The sequence below is a fragment of the Haplochromis burtoni genome, unplaced genomic scaffold, assembly GCF_018398535.1.
Source record: "Haplochromis burtoni strain Fernald_Lab_line unplaced genomic scaffold, NCSU_Asbu1 Contig_267, whole genome shotgun sequence".
Classification (NCBI taxonomy): Eukaryota; Metazoa; Chordata; class Actinopteri; order Cichliformes; family Cichlidae; genus Haplochromis; species Haplochromis burtoni.
In genome coordinates, this window is record NW_024582628.1 from 349,745 (window position 1) to 371,971 (window position 22,227).

Below are 22,227 nucleotides of genomic sequence, written 5' to 3' on the forward strand. Positions count from 1 at the left end.
GCATCTAAGTATTACTAATAGGTGAAAATAGTTAAAATCTTTTACCACATGTGACTAGACTGGGGCAAGGTGTTTATAAGAATTTTGTACTTAAACTTTGGAATTATTAAATTTTGGAACAAAAGTAATGGAAACTGTCGATTAAAAAAAAATAAACCAAACAATTCCTGGAACAATTCCAGGGTTTTCTTGGCTCAAAATGTGTTTTTGAGGCGTGATTATACACCTACACATGATGGGTCTGCAAAGACTTCTTGCAACTTTTATTGAAAATAACTCCGTCGTCTCGTTGCTGTTTGGTCGAAGCCGCAGGGATCCAGCGGAGATGCAGCAAAGTTGTGCAAAAGAGACGTAGGTTTGCGATCCCTGATTCACATGCTTGTTCAGAGAGGGCATATGTCTGTATAGGTTCTCAGTTATCATGGTAGTCTTAATACAGTTTTTTTGGAGTTGACATTTCATGTCTCAGCAAAAAGGCTAAGAGGTGAGCTGTCTCCAAAAAACTTCCATTGGCCTTCTTTTCTAGCTCTTAACACTTCAGACAGGACCTTGTCCCTGGGGTTGAGCAGACTCCAAGGCTACAGTATTGAGTCTTATAATGGCCCCTCATGTAGTGAGTTGGCCCCTATAAACATAACCAGGCTCCTAGAAACTCACCTATGTAGCAAGGACTACCGTTGGTGAGTCTCTAAGACTATGCAGTGAGTTCATCAGTGGAATGAGAGCCTACTTGGAAAGGCAGCCGTTGCTCGGTTATGTTTGTCACAAAGAAGAAAAGCATGCACACACCTACCAGGGAACACCCGCGTGGACATATATGCACCTTGCTCGAGGACAATAAACGCTTTCCCCCACCTTTGTGTAGTGTTGGCACAGGTTTCCTGCTTTTTGTGTTTTACCAGTACTTACAAAAAAAAAACCCACAGCGGAGGATGGAAGCAGCAATAAACCCTAATGATTCGACAGATTTCAACTGTCACTAAAACTCATTAAGCTTTGCAGTGTGGAAAAAGACAAATTGCTCCAGATTAAATCAGTCAACATTAACGGTCACACAAAATGTAATCTGTGACTGGCCCTGTGTAGTTTGAGCTTTAACTCTCTGTCATTACTGAAACTGCTTTCAGGAGCGACAGACTTGATGCAAACGACTCTGAGGTTTCGCAAATAGACACTCTCATTTTAAAAGAAGAAGGTATGCACTTTGCATTAGATATGATGACACGGATAAATCCTGCCCTCCCATTCTCCACATGCAAAGAAGAACAGGAGTAGTGTGCTTACAGGGTGTGTATGTGTTTCAGACAAGCATGAGCCTTTTGATTTAGTTAACAAACGTCTTTGAAGCTCCTGCATTTTCAAAAAAAAAAGAAAAGAAAAGAAGGGAGAGGGGAGGGAAAAAATTGGCTTCTGAACAAAAGGAAGAGTGGCAGTTGACGCTGAATTCAGGAACTAGCCTACAAGAGCCGGCTTGCTCCTGTGCTTAACAACAAACTATCAAAAACAGGCCGTGCTACTTCCTGGCCATAAAAAGTTTAAGTGTGATTGATGATCTGTTTTATGTTTGTTTTGACTGGATGAAGTCCAGTTTTGCTGGACGGGGACAGGCTTGTGCATGCCGGAGGAGGAAGCAGAGGATGAATATGAGAGGTGGTGGGGGTTGGTTCTCCTGGCTGAAAAGTAAAAGTGTGTGTGTGTGTGTGTGTGTTCGTTTGGAGGTGGATTTTTCCCTGCCGCACCCACCTGACAGGGAATTGATGTACGGTGCAGAAAGTGAGGGGGTGATGCAGTGTGTGTGTGTGTGTGTGTGTGTGTGTGTGTGAGAGAGAGAGCGAGGAGTAACTGAGAAAACGTGTCACTTCTATCCACATGTCCCTGAGTCAGGGTGTCAGGAGGTCACAACTAACCCGCCTCCTCCTTCCTCCTTCCTCCTCCTCCACTGTCTGGAGAAAGAAAACCTTTCCTCCATTGAGATAGCAAAACCAATATCCGCCTACTTCTGCTTTGAGAGAAAAGACAAACATTTACTGAAGAACTGAGTGACTAAGGAGCTCTGAGTTTAAGAGCAAAGTCCCAGCCTTACTGATGCGGTTGTACGTTCTTTTGTTGTTTATTTAGTTATAGTTCATCCAGGTCAGGCCAAGCTGAAATTCTCAGTCTGAGAAGTGTGTGTATCAGTTGTGTATTTTTGTATATATCTAGACTGTTGAAAGTCTGGAGTTTCTGACAGAAAATAATATCTGACCTGACTTTCAGATCCTACTATGACTCAAAATATAGCATGTAAGCAATTTGGTTCCAGTTTTACAAATGAAGAGAAAGGAAACAGGTCCCTCCAAAATGTGATGACGCTCGAACATGACTAAACACATTCAGTCAGCAGCTGTTTGTTAATTCTTTGGAATGAATGCATAAAACTTTTTTAGAAAACCTTGGATCAATAAATAGCAACAGTTTTTTTTTTTTTTTTTTTTTTTTTTTTTTTTTTTTTTTCCTCTAATGGAAATTTTAAGTGAAACTGATTCTGGCATTCTCATACAGAGACTTGTATCTAGCAACCAAACTAGAAACGGGGAACACAAAATGTAACACAATAATGCATCAAATTGAATTGTCCAAATATAATAACAGAAAGTGCTTGAAAATGCTAAACTTATGCAATGGATTTTCCTAAATGTGTTGTTGTTCTGTTCTATACAGTCATACCATGAATTTAACTACAGCATGTTTGTGTGTGAATGGTATTGCAATTTGTGTCCTATTTGGCGTAAGTTGCAACATTGTAATGTTATACAATGTTACAAAAAAAATTGCAATAAGCTCATTAATTTCTCTTGCAGTGGTAGATTGAAACAAAGTAAAGCTAGCTCTCGCTGATCTGGTGCTCTAACACAGTACTTCTCCTCAGTAGGCTTTGGGCCAGTACTATAAAGCTGTAGCATTAAGTTTGACAAAGTTAAATTCAAATTTTAAGTAGAACTCTTCACAGTGGCAACACCCTTAACTCCGGGCAACAGCATGGTTGTACTTACAGTCAGTCGCAGAAAGTTAATAGTGGTACGCTACTATTCAGAGGTTTTACACTATAAGTAAATAGTAGTTATGTTGAAGTCATGGTGCTTGAGAAAGCTTGCTAACAAAACAACAGCCATTAATGACAAAATGATAATCCTTTAAAAGACAGCTTAAGTGGCACAGCTGTGGGACAGGGGTAACAATCTGAAGCTTTTTCTTTTTAGCTAGTCAAGAAGAAAAAAAAGAGACGGTTGTCAAAGTTTTTAGCCAGGTGAGAAATCCATAAGCAGGAGAGGCAGAAATGTGAGCGATGGTGAGACGCACACAGCTGATCTGTGATTCTGGACGGGACCTTTTAGCTTCGCAGCAGGACGGACCTCATTAACTCGTCTGGCTGAGAGGGGAAGCTGAGGGCTTCTGTACCGCAACAACGAAACAAGATACCAGTGATCTCATCCTCCTCTTCCCTTCATTCATCCCAAGCGCTCGTGAGTTGCCTTGGCAACTTGTGAGCTCCGTGTGTGTATGTGTGCGTAGTGAACATTAGCGGGGGCCTGAGAAACCACTGAGTGAAAATTATGTGTCATCAGAGAGGATTAGGAGCCCACGGTTTAGTCGAGGGTTTGAGATCCTGCTGCTGTCGTGCTTGAGGGTTTTACTCAGTGTAAACGCAAGCATACGCTCTCATGAAGACTGTTAACCTGAGATGCAGTCGGCAAAGGCAGGCCAGCGACAAGGGGGGCTGGAATTGATTTTCTTCCCGCAACAAATCTGTTAAAGATTCTCTGACAGAAAACAACCAAAAAGGACAAATTTATCGTCTCCAGATAGCGCGTGAAAGTATCGAAGGAACAGAATTTCAGGTTCAAAGCAGCTCTCTCCATTTCCATCCATTTTCCTTTCCACCTCTAAGTAAGCGAAGGATGTTTGTTTTTTTAGCGTTTCCTGTCCTGTTTAGAATCAGTTCCTGTCTACATTACACGGATATGAGATGCAAAACAAGATCCTGAAAATGAAACTTGAATGTGACTCAGAAATTATCCATGTTGAAAAAACATCAAAGTGTTCTTTTGTCAATTCAATAAGCATAGAAGACAGAAACATGAGAGACAATGATGACTGTGAATGATCTGCAGCTCGGAGAAGCTTTGGAAAACTAAACCAGAAACTGGTACAGTTAAAAACATCTCCAGTAAGACTCGATTAATGAATTGTTTGGCTCATATAAAATCCCTGCTTTGGTTATGTGAGTATTAATTTGGCAGGACCACCTTTCATTCATGTCCCAATTTTCTTATAAAGTCATTTTGGCTCGGCCTGTACTGCGCTGTTTAATACTGCTCTGATACTTCTTGCCTTCTCTTTGATATACATAAGTCTTACTGTGAATTGACAACAGCTTTCATTAGTTACCTGGCCCCATTTGTGTAATCCATCAGAATCAAATAACTTGTGTTGAATGAAATCCTGACTCTATGACATGGATAATATCCCCCATAAAACCTAATGGGCATCTAAATAGGAAGTGATGACCTCAGAAATAATATGTAAATGTGGAACCAGTAGTACTTGACATCTAGGCTTTGGCTTCATCCCCAAAGGGTGGAGAACCTTTCACAGTCAGCTTGCTGAAGAGATGGCGTTGCAGCTTTAGATGTATGTTGCAGTGAGGGAATGCTATTTGACATGGACTGGCTGTAGCTTGTTTGATTTACTTCATTTTGGTTACCTTCACAGTGGCACATATTTGGTGTTTCATACACTTTGCTGCTTTAGTTTGTATTATTTCTTATACATTTTTATGATATAGGTTGATTGGTGTCAGAGACCTTTATTGGCAAATAAACCTATGTATCCAGTATATATGGTGTGGAGACTCCTTCTTCATGGCTTCTCAAACTCTGTGGCATTCTGGATTTTTGCTTTTTTTGTGTTCTAGGCTGATCAGTTTGTAGGCTTCTGCTCATCCTTTGCTCTTTAGGGATTGGTTATAGATCGTTAGTCCAATTTGGATCTCGGGGAGCTTCCTGGCCGTGTACCCAAATGTTAGTTGGATCATCTCTGAGCTACTTGCTGATTGCTTTTGCTTTGTAACATGGTGCTCCATCCTGCTGTAAAATGCACACAGTTTAAAGCTTGTCACAGACTTGTTGTAAGGACCTTTTTAGTCTCACCATGACCGTACATCCTCAGAGATCAGTACAGAGCAACGCAGAGTATGCATACGACTTTAGGACTGACTATGATGTCCGGCTCTGGGAGCTCCTTCTCATTAACTGCATCGTATCTGTTTCCTGTTTGCTTGGCCTTCTTCTCTTATGTCTTTGTTTAGTCGTCTTGTTTTTGTAGTTTTATCTGCCTTATGTTTTTTTTTTTTCCTCGTCACCTTTTCACACACAATCCACTGCTGTTCTCTCTGCTCTTTCCTTTCTGTTTCCACTCTCCCTTTTTTTTTTCCTCCATGCTGCTGCTGTCTGTTAATAAGCCTCCCGGCATTGCTCTCTAACCTTACCGCAGGAAGTTTCCTGTGCTGAAACAGAGCCCACGCTGGATTGCTTCCTGGCAAAGTGCGTTGTGGGATGCGTGTATTTGGGCCCCCTTCTTCCGTCTTCTCCTCCCTTCTGCTCCCTTTGCTGCTTCCTCCTTTGGGCTCTTTGCAGATGGCTGAGGCCGGCAGACCGGATCTCGGAGGGGTTTTGGCAGAGCAGCACCTCTCTCCGGCCCTGGAGAGAGCATACCACAGCCATGACCTCGTGACCTCGGCTGCACTGCTGCCCGCCTCGGCTTCACTGCTCTCACAAGCCAGCCACGAGGGACAAACTTACAGCTGGTGTATGCAATGCGGATGGCAGTCTGCTTCATTATTGATACGAAGTCCATGACATAGTATTTTAGTGGATTCTAGCTCCATCTCTGCTATGTTATCCATTACTAACAATAATTTACAGTGGGAAGATATGATAGCATTTTACATCAGCTTCAAAGGACGAAAGTGACATATTCATTGTCACACATACTTCAGGCAATAGGACATGTAGCCTCGCTAAGATTTCTGCTGTGAGCCAAGAAGCGGCTCCTATGAAAAACGCAGAGACCAAGTAAGCAAGCATAAGAAATACAGTTTCTTTTCTGCCCACCACTAGCTCCTGTGTTTGTGAAACACCTGTATCCCATTCCCTGACACTTTCGTGGGATGCCCGTTGACAAGCTGAGGGTCAGAGCTTGACAGGCTGTGTGCAGTGCTTCAGATAACCTAGGGCTTCCCGGGCCTTATCTGAATACAGAGGTCTAGAAGGGAAGGCAAGAAATAGGAAGCTGACAATCTAGACAGGGTTTCATTTTATATTGATTGCTCTCTGTGAAAACTTCCTTTGTTTGACAGGCGGGGGGGAGCTAAAGTGGGGTGGGGGTGGCTGGCTGAAAGTGAGCACTAGGTTCCTATTACTTGTGTGACAATGACATTGGCGGCCCAAGATAACAGCTGTCCAACTCCCAGAGGAAGTGTTTGAGGCTGGGTGATAAGTGTGATGTAAGAAATGAGTAGTTCTGCTCTGTGTGGGTGTCGTGGATGTTCTGATCGGACAGTGTTGAAAGTCTGTGTTTGTGTGTTTCTATCCTTGTGAAAGAGAAGAGGCGAGCCTGAGTCATACAGTAACTCATTGGGTTACACCAACAGTAGAAAATGATATGAGGTGGCAGGATCTGTGTCCACTGAAATAAATATGGGTCAGTTTGTGTGCGTCCTGTTATGTGTCTTAAAAATAATCACAGAGGCTAAATCAGCCTCAGTACTCAGAAACTGGTGTTAATTTACTGTGATAACACTTGATCGAATCTCAATAACACAGCAAAGCATATTGGCATAAGCTACAAAACCTGTGTGTTGTTTGCCTATGTAGATTATATTTATGGGAATTTGGTCAATCGGTGTATTTTCTAGAAATATTTCTAATATCTCGAGTCTGGATTTTCCTAAGACTGTTAGAGGAACAGCTTCTAAAATAGTTTCTCATGCTTCAGCTGCAGTGGTTGGTAGTCGTTTAAGTTAAACTGATCCGCTTCTTAAGGGTGATGTCATGAGCCATTTCTGGGTCCAAATGCCCTTGAAGCAAACAAGGAAGGAATGGGCAACGAGAGAATTTATGAGGCTTAGCGGTGGAAGTTAGCAGTACTGACAAACATTTGTAAAAGCATTAAGTAACCTATAACATGAAATAGTTCAATTTCAGTATATATTTGTTTTATCATTTCGCTAGCCAGCGTATTATCCTTACTTAGGTGGTTTAAAAAAAGCAAATTTCCATATAATTTAATTCTTACAGTAAAATTCAGACTTAATGAAAACATTTGAGCAAGAGGCGCTTTGCTTTTTAATTCAGTCACTTCTTGAGCTTTTTGAAGATCGCTATGCTTTCAGTTAATGTATCATCCTTAGCTTTGAATTTAGCAATGGTAGTTTCTGCTTGTAGCTGGAAGCATACATCTGTATTGCATTCTAGGTAAGCGAAGTAAGTCCTACAACATCACAAACTACAGAAATATTCATCCTTTCTGTATAGTCTCACTTATATTTTCACCGGGATTCTTTGTTTAGCGATCTAAAGGCTAAGTTTCAACCACAAGAAAAGCTCCCAGCAGATGTTTAGCTCCAGTAAAGTTAGCGCTACCTCTGCAGCAGTTATGATGTTAAAAATCAAATAACTCTGTACGGCTTTCAAGTGAGGCCGAGCTTTCGGTCAGATATTTTACATTTTTGCAGTCTTCTCTCATCTTTCTTCATCGGTAAAGATGCAGATGTTTTCCTCCTCTTCCCCCAGCAGTGAAAGAAACATTTGCAAGCGAGGAGGAAGAAAAACAGATACTGCCGTTCCTGTTTCGCCTGCTCTTTTCCCTCCATGTGCCCTTGTCCTTTTATACACAAACTAATAAACTGTCTGTCCTCTGATGCGCCTGTCTGGAGTTCGGAGAGCAAAGAGCAGGACAGATCAGAACAGATCAAATAAAATAAGTCTGACAGTCTTTCTGCTCTTCCCTTCCTACCTTTTTTCCCATCCCTGAGTCATTCTGTATTCTCCCCCTTAACCTATCATCTTCTAATCTTTTATTCTAACCTCCTCTCCCTTTCTGATGGTCTCCTCCTTCATCTTTTTTTCTTTATCTCTACTGCCGTTCCCGTAATCACTCCCTCCTTTTGGCTTTTATCTCCACTTCCTCAATATCCTTTTTAGTGCCTCTGCCTCCTTCCTTCCTATCCCCCTCCTTCCCCTCCTCCTTTCCTCCCTAACCCTGTCTCCCCTTCCCCCCTCCTTTCCTTCCTGCCTTTCCTACTTTCTTCCCCCCACCCTCACCACCACCAGCACCATCACCACCCACATCCTTATGCTGCTTCTTCACTGAATTCATCTTTGTTTTCTTCCGTTCACCTCCATTTTATTTCTTCTTTACCTAATCCTTTCTTTTTCTTTCCACCTCCAGGTCTGCAGCCAGTCTTTTGGAGCAGGGACGACGTGGCCCAGTGGCTACGATGGGCTGAGAAGGAGTTTGCCCTGCGCCCGATCACCAGCGGTTCTTTCCAGATGAATGGCAAAGCCCTGCTGCTGCTTACCAAGGAGGACTTCCGCTACCGATCCCCTCCCTCTGGTACCTCTCTTTCTACACGCTTTTATTTCTTTTTTCCGTTTTGAGGTGCAGTCTAAGCTCGGAAAACTGGAAACATCAGTGAAATGTTTAACAAATGAGTCACTTAGATGGATTCCATTAGATATTTGTGTGCTCCAACTAGAGCAGGACTCACTCTGGAAACAGGGATTGGGAAGAAAGAGCGATCTTAGACGAAAAACATGAGACTATTCTTTCGTTAGACAAAAATACTGACACAAAATAGGAAAAATGACTACAAACAAGCAGTCAATGAACATGCTGAAGTGTAGTTTTGCAGTGTTTGGCTCGACTGACCCTGGTTTGCCATTCAAACCGGCAGTAAAGATAATTGTATATGAAAAGTGATGCTACTGCATAGATCATTACATCCTTTTAAGAAAATCACCTAAGAGGACGCTTTGAGAGCACGTCCTCTGCCAAGGTCGATGCCCTATTTCACACAGAGAAGTAGAAGAGGGTTGTTCCATATCTCCTCCAGGTTTCACGAAATTCAGCCTGCTAGTTTTTGCGTAATCCTGGCGACAAACACGCAGACAAACAAAGCTCTCGTGTTGGCAGAGGAATAAAGTCAGCTGAAGCAGGGGATGAATGGTAGCAGGGCGAGGTGACAGTGGAGGGAGGCAGCTGTTACAGCAAAGCTGCTGAAGGGGGAGGAAGTAGGAGACGGTTGATCAGGAAGTACAAGGCAACCTCAACTGTCACCCCGGCAACGCCAGCGGCCAGGCGCATAAAAATAAAACAACAGTAAGTGTTTTCCCCTGACAGAGTTGGAGATTTTACTCAATCGCTCAAGGATGAAGTACGGGATGTGTGATTTGGGTCAGGATGATGAGCAGGCTTGCAATGCAAAAGATATTGTGGATAATATTTAAAGTAATTCATTCGTTACATTAATAAATACTTAATTGGGTAATTTATGTGGACAAATATAAAAGATTCATTTATTAATTTTAATTTAGTTTGTTCTTTTTTGGGGATCTGTATATGAGTGGGTTTGGTCCACTCTGTATAAATTATATATTGATCAGCCGAGTCACGTCTAAATAAGCTGGTTTAAGTAACAGTTGCTCTGTTCAGAATATATACATCCCCCTTTTCCTTTTAAAGGATACTGAATGTTGTCAGTGGCTCTGGTTATAGAGGGATGAGAACCAGCTGACAGCTGCTGTCGGGCTCGTATCAGGATGTTTCAGCACTATGCAAAATGTTCACATCCTGTCGAGAAATCGAGGTCTGGGAAATACGTGGAAAATAAGATTCATCATCATTACAGGTTTTGCATTTTTTTTCTTCCTTTTCTTATGTGACGCTGTGATCGTGGTGTTGGATGTGTTCTCTATAACCACACACACACACAACACACACACACACACACACACACACACACACACACACACACACACACACACACACACAGCGATAAGACTGATCATATTTCTGTACAAGTGGTTGTTCAGTCGTGCTCTCACTGTAAACGTCAGTTTAGGGAACAGAGCACATTTTTTGGCTAGTGAAGTATCCATTTCCTCCTTTGCGTGACTATAAGGGTGCTGTTCCCATCAGTCCCTGCTCTCTGCGTATTTCTCTTTTGTAGACGCTCTAAGAATAGAACATTAAAATAATAGCCTGAGTTTTTTTTCCTGGAATGTTAGAACCTGTTACGATTGCAGTGACATGTTTGGACTTGAAAACACCTATTGGGAAACCTGAAACAGTAAAGATAGTTCTCCAGGATTCCAATGTAAGATGGCAAGACAGTTGGGCAATTTCTAGTTGGCTTTTTGGGATGATTTTGTTATTTTAATGGTTTAATGAACTGCCTTTTATGCAGTTTAAACCACAAATAGGCGATTTCCTCGCACATCTCTGCAGAAATATGTGCAATCACCAGTTGTAATGATACCAAATGTCATCACGTACCCCTAACACTTTTTGCAGTTTCTTTAGTTTGCTGGTATTTGTCATTCATCGTGTACAGTTTGTAGTTTTCAGACAGAATCCAAAGCTGTGGTTTTAAAGCAGCATATTAAATACAGAATCAAAGCAAACACCAGGAAGCAGGAATTTTCCCCACGGTGTAAGTCGGTGCCACAGAACCAGAAAGTGAGAACTGAAAGGGGTGTGTGTGTGTGTTTGTTTGTGCATGTGTGTTCGCCATCACTTCCTTTATGAGAATCATTTCCTCGTTCTCAAAGCCTTTGAGATAGTGTGTGTGTGTGTGGAGGCAGTCCTCTGCTAGAATCACATCCACTGTACCTGTGCTCATTTGTTAACAGTGTAAATATTTTGGGAGCGGAGCTGTTGCCGTCGGTGTTCGGACAAGAAAAACAGCTGTAAATCATTCAGTGAACTTCCTGCTCGAGCTTTGTGCCTGGTGTCGCCACTGCAATATAACCACTTAAAGGAGGACACCGGGGTCATATAGACTCATGGCTCATTTACTTTTGTCAACACATACAGTAGTTGTCGTTATCTCCTAGATGTCCTGACGCTTTAAGCACTGTAGGTATTTGGATTTGTCGAGCGCATTTTCTTGTTTAACAAATCCAAACTGCTCCCAGAGAGTTTCTCTTGTGAAACTAAATGTGCTTCTCATTTGACTAAGCTAATAATTGCATTGTAATGTTTTATCTGCACTGTGGAAGAAAAAATACTTCTGTAAGAGGAAACTGACTGGGTAGGGTCACCCGATAGGGAACTTACAATTCTATACCCTCTGGGTCATCGGGGTACGGTGTTGAATATCGAGGAAAACGTTTTTCTAGGAACAAACAAAGTGCTAGGCTGCTGTATCGTAGAAGCACCTCTCTAAATTTATTCCATTATTGCTCAAGTTCCACACTGCCTGGAAAGCAGAGAGGAGAAGAAGAAGTGGAACTTGAGTCTGTGATGCCAATGCTAATTTCACCTATTATGCAGGGGTAAAACGGCTACCAGGAGACGCATGGTAACCTCTGACCTTTGCATCTCTGCAGGGGATGTCCTGTACGAGCTGCTGCAACATATCCTGAAGCAGAGGAAGTCTCATGTGTTTTATCCGTCTGCTTACTTCCCTGGGAACTCCTTCCATTCGCTGCCTGAAAGCGCTGTGCAGCACCTGAAGCTCGAAGGTCAGTCCAGTAAACACTCCCCCGCCCCCTGTTCATGCATACATCACATGCATTTGAAAAGTTAAAAAAACCAAAACAATAATGCATTCTCATTACAGCAGCTTGTCTGCATTACCTTTTTTTTTTTTTGCTAATAGTACGGTAAGCAAATTTATTTAGAGTGCGCTTAAATAACATAATTCCAATACGGAGCTGGTTGCTGCATTTTCAGAGTTTTATTGTATAAAGATGTCAGATGTCATGATAGATGGTGATGCTTGTGCCCAAACGGTCATGTGATATGAAAAATTAGAAAATATGATGGAACGCATAAATAACTAGCTGCAGAAATGTCCAATTAACTTAAAACAATTCATGCATGTACAATTTATGTACATGTTTTATATAAATAAATGATTTCCGAGCACCCTTACAGTCATTGTCAGTGTCACGAGTAGAAGTATAAACTCTTATCCAATTCAGAGTTGTGGTGCGGCTGGACTATCCTGCTTGTCTGAGCGCTGGTGTGCGTTCTTGCCAGTCTGTAGCAGGTCTAACGCAGAGAGAATATTCATGCTCACCTGTGAAAAGTTTAGAATCACAGTCACTCTAACATGCATGTCTAATACCCAGAGAGAAACATAAATATAGTCATTCTTTTGCTCTTTAAAGCTTAAAGTAGTGCCGATACTATTAACAATTACACCGTACAATAAATATGACAACTAATGATTAAACTGTTCCCAAAAATTTCTGTCCCCTGTCAGACACTTTGTTTCATGTTTGGGTAATAACACAAAAACGTTGCAATCCACAGCAGCTACATTACCACTGTAGTTAATGTGAGCCCAATTTGTCACAACAGCATCTTAACAAACTCTTAACACAACTACAAGCTGAGATTTTTAAATGATGTTTATCCTGATAAAGGCTGAAATAATATATGTTAATGTAAAATTGTCTTTACACTACTTTAGGAAAAGGTGGCTTCGTAGACTTAGCTGCCACAATAAGAACGAATAGTTACAATGAAACTGTGATTGTAACTCATTTGTTTTGCTGTGATAACGAATCAAACATAAACTGAACTAACAGTTGTACTTTTCCCATCTTCGTTGAACACTGAGTAATCACTCTGTGTGGGCTGGATAGAGCAGATGAACTCTTAAACCAAGTAACTGAGATAAGACCTTCTTTAACAGCAACAACCACTTTCGAAGTTTCGAATGAAGCTGCTCATGAGAGTCAAACAAAGATCGTTGTGCCATTGTTTGACTTTTTAAGAAATAAAGTGCATATTATCTTAAAATAGTAACAGTTTGTTGGAAACAGCGCTGACATTATTATAAGTAATGCATCTTTGGCTCCATAATAAATCATATTTCTGTGTATCAGGCTACATAAACCCACGTCATTAGACCAATAACACAATTATTGCAAAAAGTTTTTTCCTTAAAAAGGCAACACTGTGAAACAGAGCAAAACAAGACTGGATCTGAATGAGAATATCTTAGAATTATTCTGCTACAGATTACGTCTGCCTTTGTCCTCTATGACGCACCGGCGCTTTTACTCGACACCCTGCTTTGTTGAAAACAAGGAAGTAATAATCATGTTCGAGTGGATACCTGAGACTGTTTTCTGGCTCTGATCTGAGGAAATGTGACACACCAACAATGAGATGGAGCAGTAACTTCAAATGTTGACAGTAAAACCTGCTCTACAAGGAAATGCAGCTTTATTTAAACAATACAGCACACCGAACGCTACAGGCAGACCGAATGATTGGCTGCTTTCTGCAGCTGCCTTCCTTGTCTCAGGTTCCACCGCAGATATTTGAAAATCAGAGCAAAATTCAAAGAACAACAGGAGTATGAGTTGTGGCAATTTTTTGCCCAAAATGCCTCAAAAATAAAAACACTAGGCATGCTCATCCAAAAAGTAGAATATTAGTGACACCTAGTGTTTTTGTTTTCTGACTTGTGTGACGCTCGTGATCAGCACCTTGTAGCTGGCTCGCTGTGGTGATAAATCACAGCAGCAGGAAACAAGTTACATGACTATAAAAATATGAAAAGAATTTCGTGCTTTGCAATCTAAACGTTCTCTTCATACTGCTGTTTGTTTCCGGTGAAAGCCAAGCTGGGCATGCACACGAACAGTAGCATCAGAACATTCACATTTTAATATAAGCCAATATCACGGCCCTTAAGTCAGTACAAGTTATGAAAGATTTTAATATTGATAGTGAGTTGAGACTCTGAGAGTGATGCTGTCGTCTTTGAGACCAGATTTAGTCCAAGTGTCACCTTCTGTGTTGTATGTGTCTCTGCTCAGTGACTGCTGGCCTCAAATAAAGAGCAGTGTTTAGTTTGGTGCTGGCACACCTGTAAGGTAAACACTGGGAGTTATATAAACCTGCTGGCTCCAGGGAAATGAAAGATTTGGTGTTGAGATTCAGATTCTTGATTGTTCTTCTTTGTGTAAATTAATCGAGCAACATGTAGAATATCCAAAAGAGAATTTCCTGCCGTATGCTGATCAATTTCCAGCTTACGTTCTAGGAGACTGTTCTGGGTTCACACGTTTATTACACTCTGTAAACTGTGCTCTCAGAAACGGTACGACGGGGACCACGTGGTACAGAACCCATCCCCCAGCATCCACCAACCATCGAACTGCGGCACCGCTCCCGCTCGCCGCACCACCAGGCCCCGCGACGATCACCCACCGAGCCGAACCACCCTCGCCCCGCCAATGAGGACTCCCTGCAAACCTTCTCCCAGCTGCCCGACAGCAATCACCACCTGCCGGAGGAAATGTACCCGTTGTCGGTGTCCCCGGCTGCACCCAACGGGCGCTGCGCTACACCCAGAGAAGCCCCCTGTCCAGGCAGCCCTGGGGGCCAGGAGGCAGGCCCTCCTCGCGTTATCCAACTCATGCCCAGCACCATCATGAACCCTTTGCTCCTCAGTCCAAGCAGGAGTGGCGGGGCTGCTGGCATGGACTTCAGGCACAACCGCGGGGGACCCCTGTCTCAGGTGACGCTGGAGAACGGCCGTGAGGGGAAAGTCCACGGACACCATCATCAGCTAGCCCAGCAGCACCAACAGCAGCATCAGCAGCAACAACAGCAGCAGTTACTACAGCAGCAGCAGGAGGAGGCGCTCTACAGGAACCACGTCATCATGCCCGTGTCTCCTCCAGAGGAGCAGCAGATGCCCATCGGGCGGATAGCAGGTAAGATTTAGCGGCGACGGAGCCGAGCATCAAAGCTGCGTGAGGCGGCATCTGTGGCAGAAACCTCGCATGAGAACTTTTTCAGAGAATCTGCTGATAGCGGCTCACTCTGTCTTTTCCCTGTTGGGTTCTGGCAGACTGCAGGCTGCTGTGGGACTACGTCTACCAGCTCCTTTCAGACAGCAGGTACGAGAACTACATCCGCTGGGAGGATCCGGAGAGCAAAGTCTTCCGCATCATGGACCCCAACGGCCTGGCCAGGCTCTGGGGGAATCACAAGGTACATACACACACGGGCTCTAGGTGTTCAGTGGTTATGTGCAGTGCATATAAAAGAGCAGCACAACAGAAGAGACTTCTTATCGTCATTCCTACAACCATAAAGCTGCACTAACTCATTTATTCTCATAAAACATCAGGACAGAGACTTGATTAACTAAGCACCTTAATCACTGAATAGTGAACTTTTGTTTTTTGGGTTTTTTTCCGACAATTTTGTCGACTTGTTTCAGTTTTATAGTCCTAACAAATGTTTCCTGGCACAACAGATGCTTCTTTTCATCACTCTGGTAGAAATGCTGATAGGATGCTTAAAGAGATGAGATGTAAAGTTGAGTGAAATACAGCAGCTCAGTGTAAACACAGACACACTGATGGATTTAGTGTTTCATCTGTCTTAGCTGTAAGGACACTACCTGTGTGTTAGCCAGGCTTTGTGATGAATTAAATCGGCGATGTCAGTGATTCGGTCGAGTTATACCATCGAGAGCCAATCTCTCCACGGTGTCCTGGATCTCATCTATGGTGTCCTCCTAGTAGGACATGTCTTAAACACCCCACCTGGAAGTGTTCAGGAACCACCTCAGCTGGCTCCCTTCGAAGGGGAGGAGTAGAGGATCTAGTCTGAGAAAGATCATTTCCTCTGTGATCTTCTTCCAGTCAGAGTGGCAGGAATGTAGCTCAACCTGTAACTCAACAACTTCCCTTTCACGCTCAACTCTCTTCACCACAGTAAGTGATGCAGATGCAGCGCTAGAGTCGTGCAGCTTGTGCTTTTATGTGCTGAGTGAAAACACAACATTAGAAGAATAACACCGGTATTTGTCATAAAACACTACTTTAGTTTTGTTAATTTTGGCCAACAATTAAGATGAATTTGTGCTTTAGCTGTAGAGCGCCCCAGCTCTGCAGTGCAGGACAAGCTTTTAGCTAATGGAAGACCGGTTAGCAGCACGTGTCTAAATGTTAGCTCCAAAGAGCAGGTGCCATCGCACAAAGACGAACACGGTGACTGAAAATGTTCCAACAACATTTTGAGCTCTGACACTGAAACCACAACTACGTGAAGCGTCAAAGGTTTTGTGCATACAAAAAAGACCTTTTGATGGCTTGATTTTCTGGATGATGGGGATTCCAGTGCCCCTCAGGTGTATGTTGTTTGTTTGGCCTCTTGTTTGGTTGTGTATCTCCTACCTCCTCCTGCCTGCTGGTTGTGTAAATTAATAATTATTTGCTGAAACATTAAGCACGCTATACAGCAAACAGGATCTTGTTGTATAGGTCTTTTCAGCTTTTGTGGACTTTTACTGACACCAAGTGGCTAAAATAAATGTTGCTCTTAAATTAAGGTCAGGTCTCCTCACTGTCACACTGACAGCGTTGCTCATGACGCTCGTGCTGTTTTAACTCTTACAGAACAGGACCAATATGACGTACGAGAAGATGTCGCGAGCACTGAGACACTACTACAAACTGAACATTATCAGGAAAGAGCCTGGCCAAAGGCTTCTGTTCAGGTACATCATCCTCTTTTCAAACTTGTCTCGCTGCTCCAAACCGTTATTTGTTTTATTGATGACTCAAAAAGTAAAAGAAAACAGGATTTTGAATAATTTGCTGAACTTGCCTCGTCTGTGCCACAGATTCATGAAAACCCCTGACGAGATAATGAACGGACAGACGGACAGGCTGGAGCACCTGGAGTCCGACACAGACGAACAAATCTACATCAAGGAGGAATGCTGAGGAACTCTGGGAAAGCGAGTCCATAAACTGCTTACTACTACTACTACTACTTCTACTATTACTACTACTACAGCCGCTGATGCCTTTCAGAAGCAGCTCGAAAAATCAACATTGAAATTAAAGCGTGCACAGGTGTTCAGTGGTGTCATTCCTACAGGGAGAGGCATGAAATGCAGTCTTTCCTAACATGGCCTTAGGATGATATTAACCTGGGGAAAAAAAGAAAAAAAAAACAGCATCGGGTGTTTTCGGATCTTTCGGACGGACTGAACTGAAAGGTCTCTCTTCTAAGTGTTTCCTTCTCTTTCCGAGCTGCAAAAGCCAATCACTTTGTGCTTATGTCACTGTTTGATCGTTTTTGTCTCCTCACATGCATTATACAAAGGAATTTTGCTGTTTCTAAAAAAACAAAAAGAAAAAAAAGAATGAAAGAAAGAAATTTGTGTGTGTGTGTGTGTGTGTGTGTGTGTGTGTGTGTGTGTGTGTGACCGGAATGTTTTCACCATGGAATAAACAACTTTTTGATCAGAGATGGGCTCTATGTGATTTCTCTCGGGGTGTGTTTGTAAGTGGAGTGCATCACATATCCACATGATGGCAGTAGTGGACAACTTTTGCTGGCGGAAGCCTCGGCATGTGGATGGATGTCTGCAGCAGATCAACACTTCAGTGAGTGGAACAGACGCCCGAAGGCTGTTTTCTGTGTTTTTAAGTGCACAAGGTTAAATAGGGGACGGACAGGTGGCACGTGCCTGAGAATCTCTAGCTTTTCATTGGCGTTATTGATGACCTGGCCCGGGTGTGTAGTAACGAAAGCAACCAATCCCTGATTAGTCATCATTTATAGTTTCTGCTTCACTCCTTGAACTACTTTCGGATCACACTCTCACATTCTTCTCGCTTTCTGTCTCCTAACATAATTGCAGCAGCTTTGAGCCTCGCCTTTATGAATTATGAAACACGCGTGTTGTGGGTTCCCCACATTTGTGTTATTGTTTTCAGCTTTAAAAATACCATTTTAAATGATCACCCATTCTTTGTGACGTTTACGTCAATAGCGGTAATCCGATTACTGTAACGCTGCCAGCAGAGGTACCGGATGCGCTCTGGAGTCTCCATAAAAGTTAGTGCGCACGGAGCGGAGCTGTCAGACTGCGAGGAGACGCGGCTGAGCAAAGACTGTGGGCTGAAGTGACTAATGGGATCCACCTCACTCCATCTGAAGAGTGCGAGCTGATATCACGGGTGATTATCACCCGTCTAATGCGCACAACAGGACCCATTTGAACCTAATAAGACACAGCTGTGCAGGCTTTCGTCGGGTTTGTGGACTATCGGGATTAAAACAAAGGGTTTGGATTCAGGAGACTCACCTCTGTGGTGGATGAGGTGCCATCACCGCTCTTTTAAAAAGACGAATAATCGAAAGCAATAAGCCTGTTCGAGTTCATCCGGAGGGGCAAGACAAGCCACCACTCCCGTCTTTTTTTTTTTTTTGGTTTGTTTTTTTCCCCCCAGGACGCAAATGTCTCCAGAGCACAGGGACGTCACTGGATTGTAACACCAGCAGCCTCACCGATGGTTTAATAGGGCGTTAAAGTGCGGGAAGGGAGTGGGACAACTACAGGTAAGAGCCATGCAAGCGGTCATTCACGGCCCTGGGTGGGTGGCGGGAAGACTCGCCGATCAGCGCGTAAAAACCACTCAAGTGTCGCATTTGTCCAATCGAGCCTCTCCCCATTAAAAATAGTCATATTTGCATTGCCCCCCTAATAACCAGAAAATACATTTGGATCTATTTTTTGTTCTAATTGCAGTAACTCCTGAAAAAGAAAGTAGAAGAGTCGGGCTTTAGGAGGTGCAGTTTTCTCATTGTCAGTCACTGCCGCTAAACTCGCAATCAATTCAGTTAATTTCACTACCTCAAATCAATGCCGCCTCACTGGGAGTCCTGGATATACAGCAGTGTAGAGCAGGCAGAGGTGACAGTCTAGCTTCACTCAGTCAATAAACGGTAGTCTGCACCGGAGTCTGGAGCAGAGGATCCTGGACCTGGGGTCATGCTTGTGTGCTCTGATTTTAGTGCAAGTAAGAAACTTCGTATGTATATAAGACTACAGATGTGAGTGGACTCATTTTATCAGCTTGACCTCCTGTTCTGAGGCTAACGTGGTTTCACCAGAAGCAAATAAACCCTGTGATGATGAAATGGTGTGACACAGTGGCTGGAGGATCACATGGGCTCCCCGTCTGCTGCTGCCACTAGACGAGAGGTTTTATTTTCCAAAGTGAAACAGGAAGCAGAGGAATAAAACCTGATGAGATGGAGTCTAAGCACACACTGGCCTGATGCAAAAACAACTTTTAGGAGCACGTTTTTAAAAAATAATTATCAGACAGCTTCCTTAAACAGCAGAATTTCACCTGTTTTTGTAACTGTATTTCCAAAATCATGTGCCACAATCCAACTCACTTTTTTTTATTGAAATGGTTTTAAAATGCTTCTAAAGGTTAAATAGCTCCTCATGATGATCCAAGCTACCTTTAAATTAGTGTGGAGCCCTCTTTCAGTTGCTGTCTTCCTCGTCTTACCCTCCCTATCCCCTCGACCTTTATTTATGTCCGGGTAACTTGCCACTCCACCTCTCTCTCGACCTTTATCCAATTACAACGTTTAGCTTTAAAAACGCTACATGAAACAACGCTAAAGCTCCAGTTACTGTCAGCAGCTTCATGTTTCCATATCTAATACCAGCCACTCTTCACAATCCCTGCTGGATAGGATTAATAGATTAAAAAAATAAGCTACAGATCCACATAAAAGTACACAAATCTAAGTAACTACATGCTCAAACGCATGAAACTATGTTTTCAAATATAGCTGCGGCTACTTTTCATATTCCAGTTTAACATAAACACGATGACCTTTTGAGATCTTTTCTTTCTGATGTGGCCTCTTGGAGAAAAACTGTTTGTTTTCCACGTGAAGAGAGACTTTTCCCTCCCTATCTGGAGGAGCGCTGCACCTAAGTTGGGAACCACTGATCTGAGCAAACACACAGTGTATGAAGTAGTTCAGTCTAAGTGGAACACGTAGAATAAATCTTCTGTCTTGTTTCCTTCCACTCGGAGCATTTGCTTGGAATATTTTTATGTGAGTGTACTGAATAAAGGGTCAGACTCCCTCTTCCACCACTGCTGTGTCTCAGCACAGGGCTGGAGCAAACCACACTATGACATCATCTGGCAACTAATAGCGACTTTTTTTTTTTTTTTTTTTTTTTTTTAGCAGCCAAACTCTTCTTCCCCTCAGAAAAAGAACTGGCAGCCCCAGCAGTCCGCAATTAGCTGGAAGCATTAGCAGCAGCTCCTCCGGCGTGAACGATGAGCTTTAATGGCTCTGAGCTCGCCTGGCTCAGGTCAAACCGGGCCCCCTCCCTCGGTCCAGCTGGGCGAACTGGTGCCGGCTGCCTGGCCAGCACCGGCGGATCGGCCAATGTCACCTTTTAGGGGCAGGTCACACAACCTCGTCCTGGCTCTGCCTGGCCATTGATCCGAAGCAGTGACACTGAGGCTTCATGGTCCGCTGCTCCTCGCCAACCAGGCCGACCCAGCACTGCCGCCAAACAGCTGTGACGGGCAACACACAAGCATCAGCGGGAGGTGGGGGCTGTCTCTGAATTAGCCTGGAAACTTCTTTTTCTTTGGGGGTTTTAGTTAGAGAGTAAACAGGAACTGCACAAATCAAGTGCACCATGATGGAAGATGTCCTGATTTGAAGTCATACCAAAGTAATAAAATCCAAGCAGCACAAGATCCCTCGGGCCTCTTTCAGAGTGATGTGCTCCTGATTCAAGGAGGCTGATTCATTCATTAAAATCATTTTTTTGACCCCATGCCTGCGAGGCATGCTATTGACCACCCTGTTAGACTCTTTCCAATGACTAGTTCTATAAAATAAAGACTTTCTCTTGTACAGAGACTCTTTTGAATGTCTTGGATGACACCTGTATGCAAACTGCTCTGGGATTTATTTTTTTTAAATCCACCTCATCCCTCAAATGAAAGACCTCAGAGGAGGTCAGGTGCTCTGCTGCGGCTCCTTGATACGCGACTTTGCGCTCTCCTCAACAGAAATGATTGGAATTTGTGTAAAATATCGGCAGCTGATTGGCACCCGCTGTGCGGTTGTTTGATGTAAGTAGGAAGCGAGAGGCTTTTTCTCTCCCCCCTCCTCACTCCCTTTCTCATTCTATTTGATGTGCAGCTCTCTCTCCTCTCTCTCTGTTTCATCTGAACTAAAACAAATTCACCAGCCGCTGAATAAACAGGAGCTCTGCAGAAATGATATGAAAGCAGCTAAAGGTTCCGATAGATTTCCTGCTCTGACCTCGGTCTTCTCCTTCTGATTAGATTCTTTTCTCACTTTGCTGCTTCCACATGCCTTTATTTCCCACATTTCCTTTCACGAGTTTGAAGATTCAGTGCTGGTTCAACGCCTTCAGCGTAAATGTTAGTTACACAGATTTGTCAGTGTTTTTTTTTTTTCTTTGTGTTTCTGAACAACAAGCATTCATTGGATGTTCACTGTGTTATAGAGTAGGAAGCTGGCCCAGTGTATGGTGACGAAGATCCATCTTGATCAGGTAGTAGCGTATAAGAAAAGTGATTCATTACCAGGAGCCGATCCCAGCTGAAATCCACCCTGAACAGGCTGCCTGTCAATCACGGGGCTGATTGATAGGCAGCCTAACCCGGATGCCTGACTGTAAGAGGAAAATCCACACATGTGCACTCCAAAAAAAATTGCCACAACTGGTTTAAACGGTTTAAAACCTCACTCTCGTGCTGCCATGTTTTACAGTGAAAATAAGGCAAAAAAGTTCAGCTTCTTGTGGGAAAGCATAAAGTAGAAAATGATAAATTGACAACATTTATTATAATGAAGGCAGTGACTGAATTTAACCATTTAAAGAAACGCCTATACTCTTCTGTAACAACAACGGGCAATGTACTGTCACATTTTCCTCTTTTGTTATTTTATTTATTACAGTGTTGTCCATCCTTACTCTACTGCTGTGAGCATATTAACTGAATGAGCTTATTAATTACTATGCATTTTAAAAATGGCTCTGTTTGTGTCCATCACACCTGTATTGTTTCCTATATCTATGACATATATTTTGAAATGTCCTAC

The 22,227-nt window shown here is 43.0% G+C and overlaps 2 protein-coding genes across 4 annotated transcripts in view; both read left to right on the plus strand.

Annotated features, from left to right (window-relative positions):
- Positions 1-17,560, plus strand: part of etv6 (ETS variant transcription factor 6) — a 29,347-nt gene extending 11,787 nt beyond the window's left edge. For both annotated transcript variants that reach the window (XM_005939236.2, XM_005939237.2), the window contains exons 3-8: positions 8,491-8,655; positions 11,652-11,786; positions 14,382-15,005; positions 15,143-15,285; positions 16,701-16,801; positions 16,928-17,560. In XM_005939236.2, the coding sequence (XP_005939298.1) occupies positions 8,491-8,655; positions 11,652-11,786; positions 14,382-15,005; positions 15,143-15,285; positions 16,701-16,801; positions 16,928-17,030 (1,271 nt within the window). In that variant the 3' untranslated portion in view covers positions 17,031-17,560. The remainder of the gene's footprint in view (positions 1-8,490; positions 8,656-11,651; positions 11,787-14,381; positions 15,006-15,142; positions 15,286-16,700; positions 16,802-16,927) is intronic.
- A 127-nt stretch (positions 17,561-17,687) lies between these two features.
- Positions 17,688-22,227, plus strand: part of tafa2 (TAFA chemokine like family member 2) — a 97,628-nt gene continuing 93,088 nt past the window's right edge. For both annotated transcript variants that reach the window (XM_042227549.1, XM_005939238.3), the window contains exon 1: positions 17,688-18,657. The gene's annotated coding sequence lies outside the window, so the exon portion shown is untranslated. The remainder of the gene's footprint in view (positions 18,658-22,227) is intronic.